General features: G+C 40.0%; 1 protein-coding gene across 1 annotated transcript in view; it reads left to right on the top strand.

Moving 5' to 3' along the window:
- ADAMTS14 (ADAM metallopeptidase with thrombospondin type 1 motif 14) overlaps positions 1–18,291 on the top strand; it is an 89,481-nt gene that overhangs the window by 9,599 nt on the left and 61,591 nt on the right. The window contains exons 3-4 of the mRNA XM_070753951.1: positions 10,218–10,374; positions 13,437–13,627. Coding sequence (XP_070610052.1) covers positions 10,218–10,374; positions 13,437–13,627 — 348 coding nt within the window. The remainder of the gene's footprint in view (positions 1–10,217; positions 10,375–13,436; positions 13,628–18,291) is intronic.

Here is an 18,291-nt window from a genome sequence, read left to right as displayed (position 1 = left end):
TAAGGCTTGGAGATGATCGGCCCCTCCCATAGGACATAAACAAGGAGCAACCGGATGTTCTCATTGTAGGCAGCAACTTGGTTCAATTCTAGTCGGTGTACCTCAGCATCTCTGTTCTGACTTTGTGTTCTGTTTGGCCTTGCAAAGCTTCTTGCCAGTTAGGCCTTTGACAGCATGTCAAGAGAGATAAAGGTTAGTGCTTATCAGCCTTCTTCTGAAAGACTGTGGCAGACTTCTGTCGGACTAATTAACATTGTTTGGGACTTATTATGGCTGGGAATGAACATAATTCACAGCCGTTGAAATAAAACAGGTTTTTGGGGGGATTCCGCTTGTACTTTATGCTTTATAGGAAGCCTAGGTCAAAACATCCATTCTGAACATCTGGTTGACTGCACTGAACAATACTACTACTACTACTACCACTACTACTACTACTACTACTACTACTACTACTACTAATAATAATAATAATAATATAAACACATCAAATATCAACATCTGCCAATCCCAGGTCCTTAGCAAGGACTTTATAGGTGAATAAAAATGCTAAATGAAGTCTGATTGTTATGATGAATCATAACTATAAAGTGCTTTGAAAATAATTAGTAGCTTCGTGTAGCTCTTTAAAGCTGCTGCATCTTTTCCTGGGCTCATATGGCAATTTTAGAGGGGAATAGTGGAAAAAAGATGCAACAGCTGATATTGTAAAAAAATTCACTGACAAGCAGTCAATGGGAAAGCGACTCACTTAACAGCTATGTTACTAACTTTAACAACTCCCTCATTTAGCAATCAACATTGTAAATTGTACCCAAGTTACTTCTCTATAAACTTCTTATAATGAAGACTTTAGTATAAGTACATTTATATTAATATACAGGCGTTTCTTTAAGACTAAAAGAAAGACAGTTATTCCTCAATTTACCAACACAATTGAGCCCAACATTTCTGTTGATAAGTGAGTTTTGCTCCATTTTGATCACATGGTGATGCTGCAAAGGTCATAACTCTGAAACGGTCATAAGTCGTATTTTTCAATGCTGCTATAACTGAACAATCACTAAAAGTACTATTATAAACTGAGGGCTTCTGTAGTGGTGTCCAAACAGTAAAACTCAACACCAGGTTGTTAACATTGGCTAATCATTTATTTTGGAACATCATTCCTTATAGAAGAGAGGTCTTCAAACTTGGCAATTTTAAGACTTGTGGACTTCAACTCCCAGAATTCTCCAGCCAGTTATGCATCATTATGATTGTTATTACAGAGTAATAACAATCATTATTACGTAAACAAATAAGAGAGGGTAGTAATGATGAGGAGAATAATAGTAATACAGCCTTTTGCATGGGTAAATATATTTAGACTTATAATACAATCTTCAACCACATCTAATGCAATCTTCAACTGTATTTTTTTGTGCGTGCGCATGCGCGCGCACCCACACCCACACAGCATTTTTTGTATTTGTAGATGAGCAAAAGCAATGACATTTCTGTTTAGGAATTGCCAGAGATGCGATTTTATATTTTCCTGAGGAATCTGATGTATTGTAAATGATCTGTATTACAGATGTGGTATTTTAAATTACCGGTACCTATCATTGAGTAGACATTTCTGGAGCATTGTTTGGACAGGCTGGTACTTCATCAAAGAATCAGCTGGATTTTCTGGGTAGCAACAGCAGTAAAGTTAGAGTAGCATTTGATGGCTTTGATCTACATTAAAGGGAATTTTGTGATCACTGCTTTCCTCCTACCTCATTCATCCTTTTGCAAATCCTATTGCTGTGAGATCAGTAAACTTCTGTGGAGAAATTGGCTTTTACCCATGGTTGTGTGGAAAAATTCAGATGGCCATTTTTTTTATGGCAGTTGTGATTGTGTTTGTGTTCCTTCCATCTAAAGTTCACTTTACATAGTACTGTTCTGGAATGCATTAGCAGAACATTTCCTACTCTCAGACATAAAATAGAAAAAAGATGCATCAAAAAAAGGAAAAGAGATGGGGTGGAGTGCACACTGGAAGGAAGGAGATCTGTATCTATACTTAAATTTGGTGCAACTATGGTAAGTTGAATCAAAGCAGAATTGTGAAGCGTAAGCAATGCACATTAATTAAAATAGATGCCCATGAAAAAAAGAGCTTAAAAATATAAAATTAAAATTGCATTTAATTGAACGCTAAGTTGGTTCATGAGTTCCAGTTTGATCTAGTGGTTGAAACACCAGGCTAGAAACCAGGAGACTATGAGTTCTAGTACTGCCTTAGAGAACAATGCTTTTGTATTTCTGTATTAAATTTTGGAAGAAAGTATTGGAGTATGAAAACGTTGTATAACAAAAGCTAAAATTTTCAGATTCTGTTCTTTTGAACTACATACCTGGTACAGTACTTGGAATTTGACAACACACAAGATACATTTTAACCAAAAACTTTAATCTTAGATTGTCTACAGTTGACCTCTCCCCGTTTCTAAGAGATCTGTAAGGGGCATGCATAAGCTTACCATTGTGCCTTCCATCTCTGTCCTATTGTCCTAGTGTCCTTTTTAAAAAACTTATAAATGAATTCTCTGTGTCTTAATTATAGCCAAAAGACTGATACCGTACTGCTATACTGGAAAGATAAATGTATTGCCACATTCTCTCAATGGAGTGAAGACCTGATTACTTGCCACTTATGAGCAGATTAACTATAGATGTTCATTTTGTATTGATAAAGATAATGAAAGACGGGACTCATTTATACAAAATATAGCTAATACAGTATATATATATATACTGTATAGTTAAAAAGAATGGTAATTATATAAACTCCAATGCTCTGCATCTCGCGTGAAACTAGGAAGTAAGCAAAGGTGCTCAGTAGGGAAATATTAATGCAATAAAGTCTCCAACAAATTTATTTCCAATTCTTTTTGTCACTAACACTGTTGCATCACTGTTTAGAACTAAGATTCCTCTTCCCCTTCAGGGAGAATTCTTGAGATAAAACCTCCAAGCAGCCAAATGCATAGTCATATACTAATTCAAAACCTCCTGCAGAGTTGCTTGGATAGCATCTGCAAGTATCTGCAAGTATCAATAGGATTTGGCATGGAGGGTCACTTTGAGATTAGATTGTTGGCAAAATTCCCTTGTTGGAGGTGCCTTATGTTTGGTAAAGTATCCCCTTCCCACAGCTGCTGAATTTCTCTTCAGGAAGATCTACCCTAGGTTCAAACTTTGACAAAGAAAGATGATGCAAAATGGCTTTTGACTTTCTGACTCTGCTTTGGAATGTTTAGCAAATCTTAAAAACCATGAATTTGAAGTTGTAAAAAAAATTCAGAAAGGGCTGTTGTATGTGCAATAGATTAAAGCATTGTCTGTGTTCTGAAACAGCCTGCCTCCAGACCATATTGGCATGTGAAACAAGATCTCAGCAGGCTGGGCCATGCATTGTATCATTTGCTAGGCATTGTAATACTTGGTATTTTTGAATAACATCCAGTATCCAGTGGGAGTTGTGAGTTTAATGGGTAAGATTTATCCAGTAGCAAAGAAAATCACCTTCTGGATAGTTTCTGCTATCCAGACTCAGTAATAGACATTCCTTTATTCCTATTTTATTTCTTGGGGAAAAAAGCTAAACTACAAAGTAGCAAGAAGTAGATAGCAATGCATGTAGTAAGTGAAAAAGACACTGTTCCAAGAATAAAGTACAAACTCTTGAATTTAAGCAAATTATTATTGTTATATACTCCTTAGGAAGATTATTTTTAGAACTGTTTTATTATGACCGTATTTAGTCTATCCAGGAGGATTTGTGGAGGTAATTAAAAGAATTGTAATTAGTACTAAGTAAATGTGTATGTGTGAATTAAATGTATATAGGATAGAATTATAGCAGGGTCAGATTTGATTTGGAATTACGTTGCAGACATTGGTACATTGCTTGTTCAAAGATAAATGCAATTGATCATTTGAAGATAATTCTGCATGGCAGATTATGATTGATCACCTACACCAGCAAATCAATTGACTTGCATAAAGGATTTTACAGTGACACCGAGAAAGTCATAAAAGAGCTAATAAGGACTCAGACCAGGGTGAAATGCTCCTGGTTCACTCGTGCCTGTCAATTGTTGGAGAGCCAGTTGCAAAGGGAGTGTGAGGCTGTGCACACCCTCTGTGCATGCGCAAAGCATTCTGTGCATATGCAGAGGGTAAAAGAACCCAAATGGTGGCATCTGGCCTCATGCTCCCTTCACGAGCGAACCGGAAGCATTTCACCCCTGATTTAGACAAGAGATTAGGCAGCCTAGAGATTGAAGGATGCTTGAGAAAGAAACTCAGAATAACTTGAATCTGAACTGCACATAAATTTAAATAAATAAATAAATTGGCTTCCAAGATTGAGGTCAGTTTATAGCGGTAGTCCAGATCAAGATGTAGACATTGCAGAGATTCCCTAAGTGCTACTTTCTTGTTTTAGGATATAGTAGTATCTTAAAAAGTTTATCGGAGCCTAATCTCCTTAATTACTAACATGAGAAAGAAAGGAGTAAAGTACCAGTTTGTTGAATGAGGGTGCAATATTCTTATTTTAAATTTTGAACCAAAGACTTTTTTTTCTGGGCTGGTGGAATTGGCATTTTGCAAGTTAGGAAAATTCACATTCTGAGCTGTTCTTTTTTTGTATGCCTTATTTAAATGAAATCAATTGGCACACATAAAATTATTCCATTTATAGCGTAATGACAACTTACTTTATTTTGATAAAAGGATAATGATGGGAAGTTACTCTAGTCTGCAAAAATACTGTATTACCATATCTTCAGCTGGATAAAACCTGCCTTAATCATACCCAATAAATACACTATGTTAGACACTCTTTATTATAAGACTGAGCTAAAATAGTAAGGAGGAATATTTTTCATTAAATATTTTTCATTAAATATTTACAAAGGTTCTCCCATTATGCAATGGTGATCATAGTTTTAATGTCAGTGAAATGACAATAGCAAAGAATCATCAAAATGCAATGACAAGTCTTCAAAGGAGCAAATATTTGTTTGGTTGCTCTGATTGACAAGTCTGAGATTTCTAGTTAATTTTTTTAATCTCTACTCTTTTCTTTAAGAAAATGTATTGCTCTTGAATAAAAGGGGCAAATTGAGAGGAGGAGGATTAGTTTGATAAAACAATATATATGAAATTTGCTGGAATATTCAGAAGGAATATATTATTGATTTATGAAATTTGTATGCTATGTTTTCATTGTTGTTGAATAGTGCATTTGTTCTGTGTTGGGCCTAAGTTTGCTAATTGCAAAATCAATAATTGTTTGACCTGGGCTGGCTAGGAGTACATCACTGGGGAAGATAACATTATATGCACACTGTACTGCCCTATTCAGTATAATCTGAAATGTAACAGGGTCCTGTTTAATATTAAGATAAGGCAGCTCAGTTAAACCTTGACTTAGTCATGTTTGGAGTAGATCTCTTTAAATAATTGGGAGGAGTTAGTGTGACTACATTTAAGAAACTTTCTGGCAATAATATACTACCATAATGTACATTTCTCCAATTCTTTGCTATTTCTAATAAGTCAGGCACACATACACAGAAATACACAACAAACAGTGTATATTATCTGTACAGTTTGCTAGTTGCTGGGAGGCAAATTGCTGGGAGACAGAGGCCTTCTTTCCTTGTTTTCCTCTCCCAAAACATCTTGTAGTGCGGTGCATCTTATACCCTGAAAAATATGGTACATGATGTAATACAATGTTAGAGCAGCATATAATATTCTTGTAAAATAGTTGATTGAATGTAATGCTTGATTGATAAGGATTCAGAAAATGTTTTCATAAACAGCCACCTGAAGACTCCTCTATTATAAGTGAAAACTATTTCTTCAGTGGTTTACAGCAGTGGTTCTCAACCTGGGGATCGGGACCCCTTTGGGAGTTTGAACAACCATTCCACAGGGGTCACCTAAGACCATGGGAAAAGACAAATTTCCCATAGTGTTAGGAACTGTTGTGAATGCTCCTCATCCACCTTTGATAATGATAGATTCTGAGGAGGATAAGCCAGGCTCATCTTGGTACCCTGGGCCGGTGGTGTTGCCAACTGATGCAGAGAGTGAGAGTAAGGCAGAAATAGACCTGGATGAACCCAAATGACCATCAGAGGTTGCAGATATGCCAATGACAGTAGAGTCTGACTTAGAGGACGAGGAGGAAGATCTGGAACCTTTGCTAGATGCCTGCTTTAGACGAAAAAGAAAGAGACAGGAATACTTGTATGGAAAAAGGAAGTAGTCTATGGTTTGCTAACTCTAGGGAAATAACTATAGGTATTTAAGGGTGGAGTATGGTTAATTCAGGCTGGGGTTACAACATTTTGCAATGGAGTTGGATAATGATTTGAAGTCTCAGTGATGTTATGTTAATCATCTGTTATTTCCCTGCTAAGAATCCTTGGAGAAAAAGTGCCTTGTCTGCTGAAATGCTGGAAAACTGTATGTAAGTCTGTGAAACCGGAGAATCCTTATCCCATGAAGGAATTTGAACAGCTTTGATCTTTGGCAGCAGCCTAACCATGAAACTGTTAAATCTTAATTAGCCTCACTGAGAAACCGCCGAGATTTATCACATGCATAACTTTAGCTTGTAAAAATGAGACTTTATGTAGAAATATCTATGTGTGGATTCCTACTTTGTTTTCAAGCTGTGTAGGGCAGGATAGAACAGGAACTAAAGCTTCTATTCTGGTGCCTTGGAACATATTTTTACAATCCGACCAATCAGGGGTTTACAGTGGGGGTTCCCTCTGACCTTCCTGCCAATTAGCTTAAAGCTCTGTTGGGAGAATTGGCACTAGACGTATGGTTGGGGGTCACCGCAGCATTAGAAAGGTTGAGAAACACTGGTTTACAGGAAAGCAGTAGGAGAAGAGCAGGCAGAGTGGGGGGGGGGAGTGCAACAGCAGTTTAGAGTCATTATGTTGCCACAAGCAGTCAAAATTCAACCCCTCCTGAACTCTATTAACCTTTATTTGGCACCAATTGATTGATTAGAGTCTTGAATATAGGCTTCAATAAACCTTTAATGCAATCTGCAATCTGCAAACTGCAATCTGATGGATGATCCTGATTCTTTGCGCCTGACAAAAACCATTGGAATGAAATGAAAGTCTCTACTCTAGTGTATTGGGAAATACGTTGGTTCTGAGGTGGAAATAGTTCAGTTGCTGAAATATTTATAACTCTGTTACTTTCATATCAATAAGTTTTGGTTAAGACTTCAAGAGACCCCTGCCTGGAAGAAATATTTTTGGCTTGAGACAATTGCCAAAAGGGAATATGGCACCTTATCTAGATTTGTATAAGAACAGGATTCTCTTACTTGTGTTCATATTATAAAAGTCAGAGTAGAATTAAAATGACTGGAGAAAACATATAAGGAATTCCCCTCCCTCCCTCCTTCCCTCCCTCCCTCCCTCCCTCCCCCTTCTCTTTCACATATACAAATACTGTATATGTATATGTATATAGTTATTGCAATGTGACATAATATTGTCCATCCCTCCTAAGATAGTATGGTTTTGTTGTATTAGAAACCACAAAGATTAGAAACACCCATCTTAAATACACAATTAATACTAATAGCATATAGCATTTATTGTACAAATATTGCCAACTATTAGTCTTTGGTAACATAGACATACAAACAAATGAGACTGAAAATTTAATAATTACAGGGCCTCAGTGGCATGTACAGGTAACACTGAAGTAATAAATAAATGTATAAATAATGATAAATGGGAGGTCACCAAGTAAAGTAATATGGCTTGTTTTGGTGTCATGTTTCTGTTTTAGCAGGGCCAGGATATGTGTTAGAAAAGAAATTTTGCCTAAACGACAGATATAGTGAAAGAGTCTGGTGACCAAGCAGATTTAGTGATAGCTTAAGTCAGCACTGTGAATGTTAGCAGTCATGGTATAATTTGACCAGCCTCCCATTTCAGCTATTTTTCCATTTGCATTTCAGCTATTTTAATGCCTGCTAACATTTCTACTTAAAATATGTTGTTTCATGTAGTAACCTCTGCCTAAGGATGCTACTCATTAACATTTCTATAGCATGCTTTTTTGGACATATTTTTTAAAAACCTGAATAAAGCTGTCCTGAACTAAAACTAGAAATCCACTTCTCAATACAACTTTAATGAAGTTGAATATTTCAATTCCCGAAGCTCTTAAATGCACACTAAGAACAATATAGCGATAAATAGGAAATAACATATTACAAAAGACAAGAATTGCATTGGCACAAAGCCTCCATAGTCAGATAATTAACTCATTATTTATGAATAATATTCTCCTGATGCTAAATGCCCCTGAAGAATCACAGTTGTGTATTCCTGATTTTTTCCATACCTACAATTTCACTAATTAATATATTTTAATGGCTGTTGCATTGTTTTTAACTGTTAGTTGCAATGGTGGGTTTCTACCGGTAGGTCTGGTGTGCTGCTCTAGTAGCAGCCCGCCAACTGCGCAATTTATTTATTTATTTATTTATTGGATTTGTATGCCGCCCCTCTCCGTAGACTCGGGGCGGCTAACAACAGTAATAAAAACAGCATATAACAATGCAATATTAAAACAGTTAAAAACCCTTATTATAAAACCAAACATACATACAGACATACCATGCATAAAATTGTAAAGGCCTATGGGGAAAGAGTATCTCAGTTCCCCCATGCCTGGCGACAGAGATGGGTTTTAAGAAGCTTACGAAAGGCAAGAAGGGTGGGGGCAATTCTAATCTCTGGGGGGAGTGGGTTCCAGATGGCCGGGGCTGCCACAGAGAAGGCTCTTCCCCTGGGTCCCGCCAAGCAACATTGCTTAGTTGACGGGATCCGGAGAAGACCCACTCTGTGGGACCTAACTGGTCGCTGGGATTCGTGCAGCAGAAGGCGGTCCCTGAGATAATCTGGTCCGGTGCCATGAAGGGTTTTATAGGTCATAACCAACATCATGCCAATTCTGGCATGATGGCTCCAGTCTGTCTTTGCCAGTCCATGAGTGCCACAATCTTTTTATAATTTTCTACAATTTTTGACTCTCTGAGCATGTGCAGAAGGAAAATTGTCCCTCTGCGTGCACACAGAAGCAAAACTCACACTGTGGACATGTGTGTGTAGCAGGCATGCGCATGCACAAAACATTGCAATGCACATGTAGCGCACCGGTAGGAAAAGGTAAGAAACCAACCCCTGGTTTGTTGGTTGCAGGCCACACAGTCCCATTTAGTGATACGGGCTGCTATATAAATCTGGCTATGAATGTTTGCTTTTGACATTTGATCAAACTGCATGTTGTCTAATTTGTTTCCGTCAAGAAAATAGAGGGAGACACTACTGCTACATGGTTGAATTCATATTGTCTGTAATTTGTTTCCATCAAGAAAATAAAGGGAGACACAACTGCTACATTGTTGAATTGTGATAGAAAATAACATTTGAGTATTCCTTTAATGCCAAGAGAAATGATCAAACTTTTGGCAAGTGCAAGGATGTGTCTAAATAGTTCCTTTAGAACATATGCAGAAATTACTGGGATATGGGGTGGGGAGGAGAGAAAGAAGAAAAAATAACATTCCTGATAATATGCATCCTGGCAAGGACCAATATTTAATAATGATAATAAGAATAAATAATTTATTAGATTTGTATGCCACCCCTATCCGAAGACTTGGAGCGGCTCACAACAAAATAATAACAGTGTAACAAATCTAATATTTAAAACATCTAAAACCCAACATTAAAACCATACAACACAATCATACCATGTGTAAACTATATAAACCTGGGGGATCTCAATTCCCCCATGCCTGGCGACATAGGTGAGTCTTTAGCAATTTACAAAAGGCAAAGAGGGTGGGGGCAGTTCTAATCTCCGGGGAGAGTTGATTCCAGAGGGATGGGGCCACCACAGAGAAGGCTCTTCCCCTGCGGCCAGCCAGACGACATTGTTTAGTCGGCGGGATCTGGAGAAGGCCAATTCTGTGGGACCTTATCGGTTGCTGGGATTTGTGCGGGAGAAGATGGTCCCGGAGATATTCTGGTCCGATGCCATATAGGGCTTTATTTAATTTCTTATTTAATCACTAAGAAAATAACACAATAAATATTTTATTTTTCTTTTACCAGGCTGGTCTCATTAGAACAGACAATGGAGAATTCTTCATTGAGCCTCTGGAGAGAGGAGATTGGCAGAAGGAAGAGGATGGGAGACCTCACGTGGTCTACCGCAGGTCGGCTATCAAACAAGAGAGAACAGAAGCATTCAAAGATTATCATAATGAAGGTATGACCCAGGAAATAAACACAACAACGCATTCATCTTATTTAGGAGACTCTACAGAATTTATATCTGATCTCAATCTGCATAGCAACAACTCCAAAGAAAGTGTAATTGTTCTTGAAGGTCTCAAAGCAAAAACACATTGACAGAAATGTGTTGTTTGGTTGTTTTTTGAGTTAGTAGGTTGCATAAACCTAGTTTTGTAGTTTGAAAAGCATCATTTATAGTAATATGTGAATCCAGAGTCCATTTTGGGGAAGGGCAGGAGTGTCTATCTCAATTTCATTGAGGGCCACATCAGGGCTGTGGTTGACCTTGTGTGTGTGTGTGTGCATGGCCGACTGGGTGGGTGTGGCCATTCCCCAAACTGCTGGCATGTTTCCCTTTGCATTGGGTAGACTGGGCTGAAGCCATGCTGGCCTGATCTTTCCTCTTTGCACTGGGTAGACTGGACAGAAGTGACGTGGGCTGCCCCCTTACATTTTCCAGGACAGCCCCACAGATCGGATATGACCACATCACAGGCCAGATCAAGCCCGCGGGCCTTGTGTTTAACATCCCTGGCTTAGATCTTGTTCTTCCCATTGAACTGGCTCTTCAGAACCTGCTATATATATATACACATGTATTTATGTATGTATGTATGTATGTATGTATGTATGTATGTATGTATGTATGTATATATATATATATATACAGTGATCCCTCGAGTTTCGCGATCTCGATGTTCGCTAAACGCTATATCGCGAGTTTTCAACCCGGAAGTAAACAACACCATCTGCGCATGCGTGCCCTTTTTTTTCTATGGCCACGCATGCGTAGATGGTGGAGTTTCCCCACCGGGCTGAGCGGCTTCCCCTGGGTCTTCCCCCTCTTGCCCTGGTAAGTGGCGCGAGCAACGGCGTGGGCGCGCGCACGGGGCCCGCTTCCCAGCTGGGAAGCAACAACAGCAACCGGGTGGGTGGGGGAAGCCCCGGCGGCGCGCGCGCGAGGCCCGCTTCCCAGCTGGGAAGCAACAACACTAACCGGGTGGGTGGGGGAAGCCCCGGCGGCGCGCACGCGGATAAGCAGCAGCAGCGAGGCGGCGGGGAAACCCCAATCTTCGGCTCCTCGCTGCTGCGGTGGAAGTAAAAACACCATCTGCGCATGCGCAGATGGTGTTTTTACTTCCGCACCGCTACTTCGCGAAAAATCGATCATCGCGAGGGGTCCTGGAACGGAACCCTCGCGATGATCGAGGGACCACTGTATATATATATATATATATGTAGATCTATCCTAGTCTCCCTTAATTTTCAAATTCAGCTTAAACATATATATATATATCAGCTGGATAGAAGGAAAAGGAAAACATATGTATGTATGTGTGTGTTCCTTTTCCTTCTATCCAGCTGCTATATATATATATAGCAGGTCCAGCTCAGTCAATTAGCAGCAATTAAGCCCCAATGAAGACTTGGAATCCAAGCAATATGTACAATAGTCTTATTTACAGAGCAGCATGCTGAAAACAGTGAGGAAATCAAAGGAATAGCACTTCGCCTGCCAAGAATCCAACATTATTTATTTATTTATTTTATTTTATTTATTATTTAGATTTGTATGCCGCCCCTCTCCGCAGACTCGGGGTGACACAACAATTCATCATAACAAATCCAAATATAATTTAAAATATTTTAAAAAAAGAACCCCATTTTACTAACAAACACACACACAAACATACCATGCATAAATTGTACATGCCCGGGGGAGGTGTTTCACCAACTGATAATGAATGTCCAAAACAAAGTCTTAAATTAAAGCCATTAATTCTCAGTGTGAAACAGGTACTCAGAAATGTTTCTAAAGACTAGATTTTGCAGGGTGGCAGACAGAAAACACTTTGGCTATTAGCTCTCTCTCTCTTCAGAAAGGAAAGTTGCAATTCTGCAATGAACATCCCTTTCCCCCCCTTTTATGCTACCTCTTGATGTGATCTGCGTTGCCAGAAATACTCCTGTCTCCCTTGCATTTTCGCATCTAAAATGGGGCCTACCATATCCTCCTCCTCTGACCCTGACACCATCACAGGCCCCAACTCTCCCTCGCTTTCACTGTCCAACTCCTCTGACAAATAGACTTGCCTATGATCCCCCAGATGGACCCGGTTCATTCTCCTCAAAGTCCTTGACCACAGGAGCCGGACATGAGCCAAGAACAATATATATATCTATATCTTAGTTTGAATGCCTGAATGTGTGTATGTATGCAGGCATTATGGACCAATGCATTTTAAAGATACTAGCTGTTCTGTTGGGCTCTCTGGTAGAATCTTCTCAAAAATTCACAGGTACAAATTTCAGATACACACACGTTTGAAAATTCAAAACAATGTTTTTTATAATGAAGATTCACTTAAACCAAGCCCTCCTTTGGTATAGCAAAGAGCACTCGTCTCCAAACAAACTGGTAATTTATACAAGTCCCTTATCAGTTCTGTGATACTTAGCTTGCAGCTGTGAGGCAATTCACAGTCCTTTTTCTTTCACAAAGTGAAAGCTCTGGTTTAGTTTCAAAGCGGGGGAAAATCAGCACACAAAAAGTCAAAGTCAGTAAAGCAGTCATGAAACACAACGATCAGATAATCCTCCACAATGGCCAAACCCACAGGCTGCTATTTATAGCAGCCTCACTAATTACCACAGCCCCACCCAACCACAGGTGGCCTCATTTTCTTTGATAATAATATCTCAGTTGTTGTTGCCTATGCATCGCTCTCCGCATGCGTGGCTGTATCATTAACTCTTGTTCTGAATCCAAGGAGGAGCTAGATAATTGATCTCCTTCTGAGCTGTCTGCCCCACTCTCCTCCCTGTCACTCATGTGTTCTTGGTCGGAGGAGCCTTCATCAGCAGATTCCACCGGGGGCAAAACAGGCCTGCAGCATGTGGATGTCTCCCCCACATCCACAGTCCTTGGGGCAGGAGCAGGGCCAGAGCTAACCACAACACTAGCTTGCTTATTAAGGTGACCCCATTCCATCCATTTTTTATGCTTTCATTTATTTTTAACCCTTCTAATTCCAGATTTCACCTTGAGTCAGCTCCCCCAAGCTCTGAATCTAATTGAAGATCAGATTGGTGAAGCAGCGAGGAAGAGGCGCCATGCAAAGAAGGATGACTACAATATAGAGGTCCTGTTGGCTGTGGATGATTCAATTGTACGGTTCCATGGGAAGGAGCACGTCCAGAATTATGTCCTCACCCTGATGAATATAGTGAGGCTTTTATGTTTCTTGTCTTGAAGGGGAGGGAAGGAAAGTAAAAAGGAATTGGGCATAGTCACAGAGTGAGTGTGATCACACAGCCTTCACGGAAGCTTTTCACATTAATTGCCCACATAAGAGGCCAGATGTGTCTCCTAAAAATCTGTGTATCCAGGATGAAATCATAGTACACAATGTAATATCTTGAAGCATAGCATGACAATGTGGTACAGTGTTCCCTTGACTTTCGCGGGTCTGACATTTGCAAAAAGACTATACCACGAGTTTTCAAAAAATATTATTAAAAAAATACTCTGTGGTTTTTTTGCACCAAGGGTTTTCCAGGGCCGCCCGATGTACAATACTGTGTGTTTTAACTCTCCTCCCCCCCAGTTGTCCTGCTTCTTTAAATAAAAGTTCCGCTTCCACCCCAGCCTCCTGACCCCTCCCCTTTAATTCTCGGAGTGTTGGTACACTCCACTTGAAGCCTAGTCTTACTGCCGCCTGCTGCCACTTCAGTGAGCGCAGTAAAGCCCCCAGCTTGCCGCCCCATCGCTCCTGCGGGTTCTGGGGAGTAAGTAAAACCAGGAATGGAGGAGGGAGGGGGAGGGAGGAAGGAAGGAAGAGAGCGTCTCTATTTCACAGAAATTTGACTTTCGCGGGCAGTCTTGGAACATATCTCCCGCAAAAGTCAAGGGATCACTGTATTACACATTGCAGCCTTCCCTGATGCCTTCAAAGCATGTCTATGCCTGGAACATGTTTTCAGGTCTTGCTGCCTGAAAAATTTGATACCTATTTGGCGCTCCAAAATACACACAGAGAAAAATTGTCAGATGTTTTATAGAACATGGCATTCATGAAGAAAGGATCTACTTCAGTGAAGTATAACAGGATTGTAAGTTTTATGGAAGATATTAAAGAGTTTTGCATGCTTTGGAGCAGTTACAACCTTAGCCATAGAACTTTCTCCCTGTAAAAAATGTTTAAATGGGACTTTAAATATTCTATGCAGTTTTGGGGATGAGTCATTCTTGTATGGGTGGACTGAGCTAGGACTTTCTTCCAACCTATATCAAAATATATGAAAGCTGATGGGCTGTTGTCCATGGCATTCATTGGATTCATTGGGCAATACAGTGATACCTTGTATTACGAACTTAATTAGTTCTGGGAGGAGGTTCGTAAGGTGAAAAGTTCGTAAGACGAAACAATGTTTCCCATAGGAAACAATGGAAAACTGATTAATGTGTGCAAGCCCCCCCCCCAATCACAAAAACGGTGCTCCGCTGGGCACCCCCCCCAGCTGTCACCTTCCGAAACAGCCGGGGGGCTTCTTGGCATTCTCCCGAATGCCGAACCTGGAAGTTTGGCAAAAGTTCGGGTTCGGCGTTCAGGTTTGGAAGAATGCCGAGAAGCGCCGCCACCTGGCTGTCACCTTTGCAGAAGAGCCGTGGAGCTGTCGGCTGGTCAAACGGAGCCGTGGAGCTGTTGGAGGCTCAAACGGAGGTGAGAAATCCCAATAGGGAATTCTAGGGGCGGAGCTTTGACGTCACGAAGACGTCCTTCCTGGAGTCCACGTTTCGGCCAGCCAGGAAGGACGTCTCCGTGATGTCAAAGCTAGACCTCTGGAATTCCCTATTGGGATTCCCCACCTCCGTTTGAGCCTCCAGACCGGCTGACAGCTCCATGGCTCTTCTGCGAAGGTGACAGCCAGACGGCGGTGCTTCTCGGCATTCTCCCAAACGCTGAACCCAAACGTTTGCCAAATTTCCAGGTTCGGCGTTCAGGAGAACGCCGAGAAGCCCCCTGACTGTTTCGGAAGGTGACAGATGGGTGCCGATGCTTCTCGGCATTCTCCCGAACCCGAACCCGGGCGGCGGTGGGTTCATAAGGCGAAAAAAGTTCGTAAGAAGAGGCAAAAAAATTCCAAACCCTGGGTTCGTATCTCAAAAAGTTCGTATGACGAGGGGTTCATATCATGAAGTACTACTGTATTGATTATTTATTTAAGGTTAAATTTTTTAAAGATTTCAATAAAATATGGAGTCATGGGATAGGAGAATTCATAGACCTTTTCCCTCATTTTTTCCCTTGTAGATATTGAAAGTATATGTAGAAAGATATATACAGTATCACATTTCAAACAAACCTCCAAGTAGGTTGGTTTCTTTTTAAATTTTTACTTTGGAGCTTCCTACTTTGTTGGCTGATTCTATTTCTTCAGAAATATCCTCAAGATTATTTTCCTCTGCTTTCTTTATTGCATTGTAATGTTGGGATTTTTGTTTTGTTCGGTAGGGAGTACACATCCTATTGTGGTTGCCTAGCGTTTATTGTTGCATTGCTTTACCCAGTGAATTGCCTTTATGATTTTCAACCCTAGAAGTTGTCCCTTTGCAGTCTAAAAAGAATGAAATGCTGGATCAGCTTCACATGATAGTATGTGAATTCCCAACACAGCAATGAAAACAAAAGATGCTGCTTTCACTACCATGCCAGGATAGGTGAATTTAATGAACATATTTCAGAGAGGCAAGTGTAATGGAATGTAAGTGCTTACATTGGAGCAGGGTATGCCTAGTCTAGTGAAAAGAAGAATAGAATGTTCAATCCGGTTTTGGTCACCATATTATAAAAAAGATGTTGAGACTCTGGAATGAGTGCAGAAAAGAGCAAAAAAGATGATTAGGGGTGTGGAAGCTAAAACATGAAAAATGGTTTCAGGAATTGGGTATGCCTAGTCTAGAGAAAAGAAGGGGTAGGGGTGACGTGACAGCAGTGTTCCAATATTTGAGTGGCTGCCCCAAAGAAGAGGGGTTCAACCTATTTTCCAAAGCAGCAGGAGGCAAGATGAGAAGCAGTGGGTGGAGATTAAACAAAGAAAGAAGCAACCACGAGCTAAAGAGAAAATTCGTATCAGGAAAGACTTATGAACTCAATCTGTATAGTCTGGAGGACAGAAGGAAAAGGGGGGACATGATTGAAACATTTAAATATCTTAAAGGATTAAATAAGGTCCAGGAGGGAAGTGTTTTTAATAGGAAAGTGAACACAAGAACAAGGGGGCACATTCTGAAGTTAGTTGGGGGGAAAGATCAAAAGCAACATGAGAAAATATTATTTTACTGAAAGAGTAGTAGATCCTTGGAACAAACTTCCAGCAGACGTGGTTGATAAATCCACAGTAACTGAATTTAAACATGCTTGGGATAAACATATATCCATCCTAAGATAAAATACAGAAAATAGTATAAGGGCAGACTAGATGGATCATGAGGTCTTTTTCTGCCGTCAGTCTTCTATGTTTCTATTCCTGACAGGGAGAAAAATAAACCAGTGGAACTCCCTGCCTTCAGAAGTTGTGGGTGCTCCGTCATTGGGAGGCTTTTAATGGAATAGAATAAAATAGAATAGAATTAAGAAGAAACTAGATAGCCATTTGTCTGAAATGGTACAAGGTGGGTCTCCTGCTTGAGCAGGGGGTTGGACTAGAAGACCTCCAAGGTCTCTTCCAACTCTGTTATTCTGTAAGTCACATGTTCTAAAATTGCCATGGACAAATCGTCTGTTTCTGCTTGTGTACTTGGTCCGCTTTATTATCTATTTATGTATCCAGATGATGGTGATATACTAGAATAAACATTAACACAAAAACATTATAATTACACATATACATTTGTGTTGGTGTATAATGCTTTTGTGTTGAGGTTTATATATATATATATATATATATATATATATATATATATATATATATATATATATATATATACAAACCTCACATTTGAGATGACCTTTAAATCCAGCCTTCAGCATGAATATCTTTCATCCTATCCAAACGATAAACGGCTTTTCTCTTTTTCCACAAAGAAAAAGACCCTCTCCCTTTTCGGCCCTGCTGTTTATTGTTTTGCTGTCTCTCTCCCCCATCCCCAATTTGTGGCCGATAGCATGAGAAGCCCAAAACAGATCAGGTTTAATCCAAAACTGTATTTCCAAATCCATTTCATGGTTCACACTCAGAAAGCATTTCAGTTTGTCAGTATTTGGGACGCTTCAAGGATGGGCCCTGAAAGAGAGGTTCAGTGGTATTTGGGATGTGCAAAATCTCCCTCAAAGAGCTGAAAGAAAATAATAAAATAAAACATGACCTTTGCCGAAAGTGCAAAACGAATCGTTTCCCAATCCATTATCTCCTTTGCTAGCTTTGAGGAGGGTCTTTCCCTTTCCCTTGGCTTTGTTTCTGGTTTTGAGACTTTCTTTTTGCAACCTTGTCAAATTTCTGGCAGACTTGGTGAGTGAGGAACACCCACAGTTTCAGGCCCTCCTTACTTAGTTATCCATCAAGGCTGGTGATCTTTTCAGAAGTCTGTCTTTGGGCTGGATTCCCATTAAGTGGTCATGTCACACAAAGGGCAGCAGTGTTTCAAAAGGCATTTGTTCGAGCCCTTGGCAGCTTCTGAAGAAGCTTTTCCCCAGAATTTGACAAGGCCGCCTTCGCTTTTTCCTGCTGCTAAAATAATTGCAGAATAATAACTTCTAGATTTTAAAGAAAAACATGCCTTTAAAAAGGCTAAATAAATGGAGACGGAGCCCTGAGGGGCAACTCAGAATGCGGTAGGAGTTGGTTATAAAGCCCCCATTAAAAATTATGCTTTTGCTTTGATTGATTC

Source organism: Erythrolamprus reginae, chromosome 5 (genome assembly GCF_031021105.1).
Source record: "Erythrolamprus reginae isolate rEryReg1 chromosome 5, rEryReg1.hap1, whole genome shotgun sequence".
Taxonomy (NCBI): Eukaryota; Metazoa; Chordata; class Lepidosauria; order Squamata; family Dipsadidae; genus Erythrolamprus; species Erythrolamprus reginae.
Note: the sequence above shows the minus strand (reverse complement) of the source record. Positions and strands in the feature narration are given on the sequence as shown.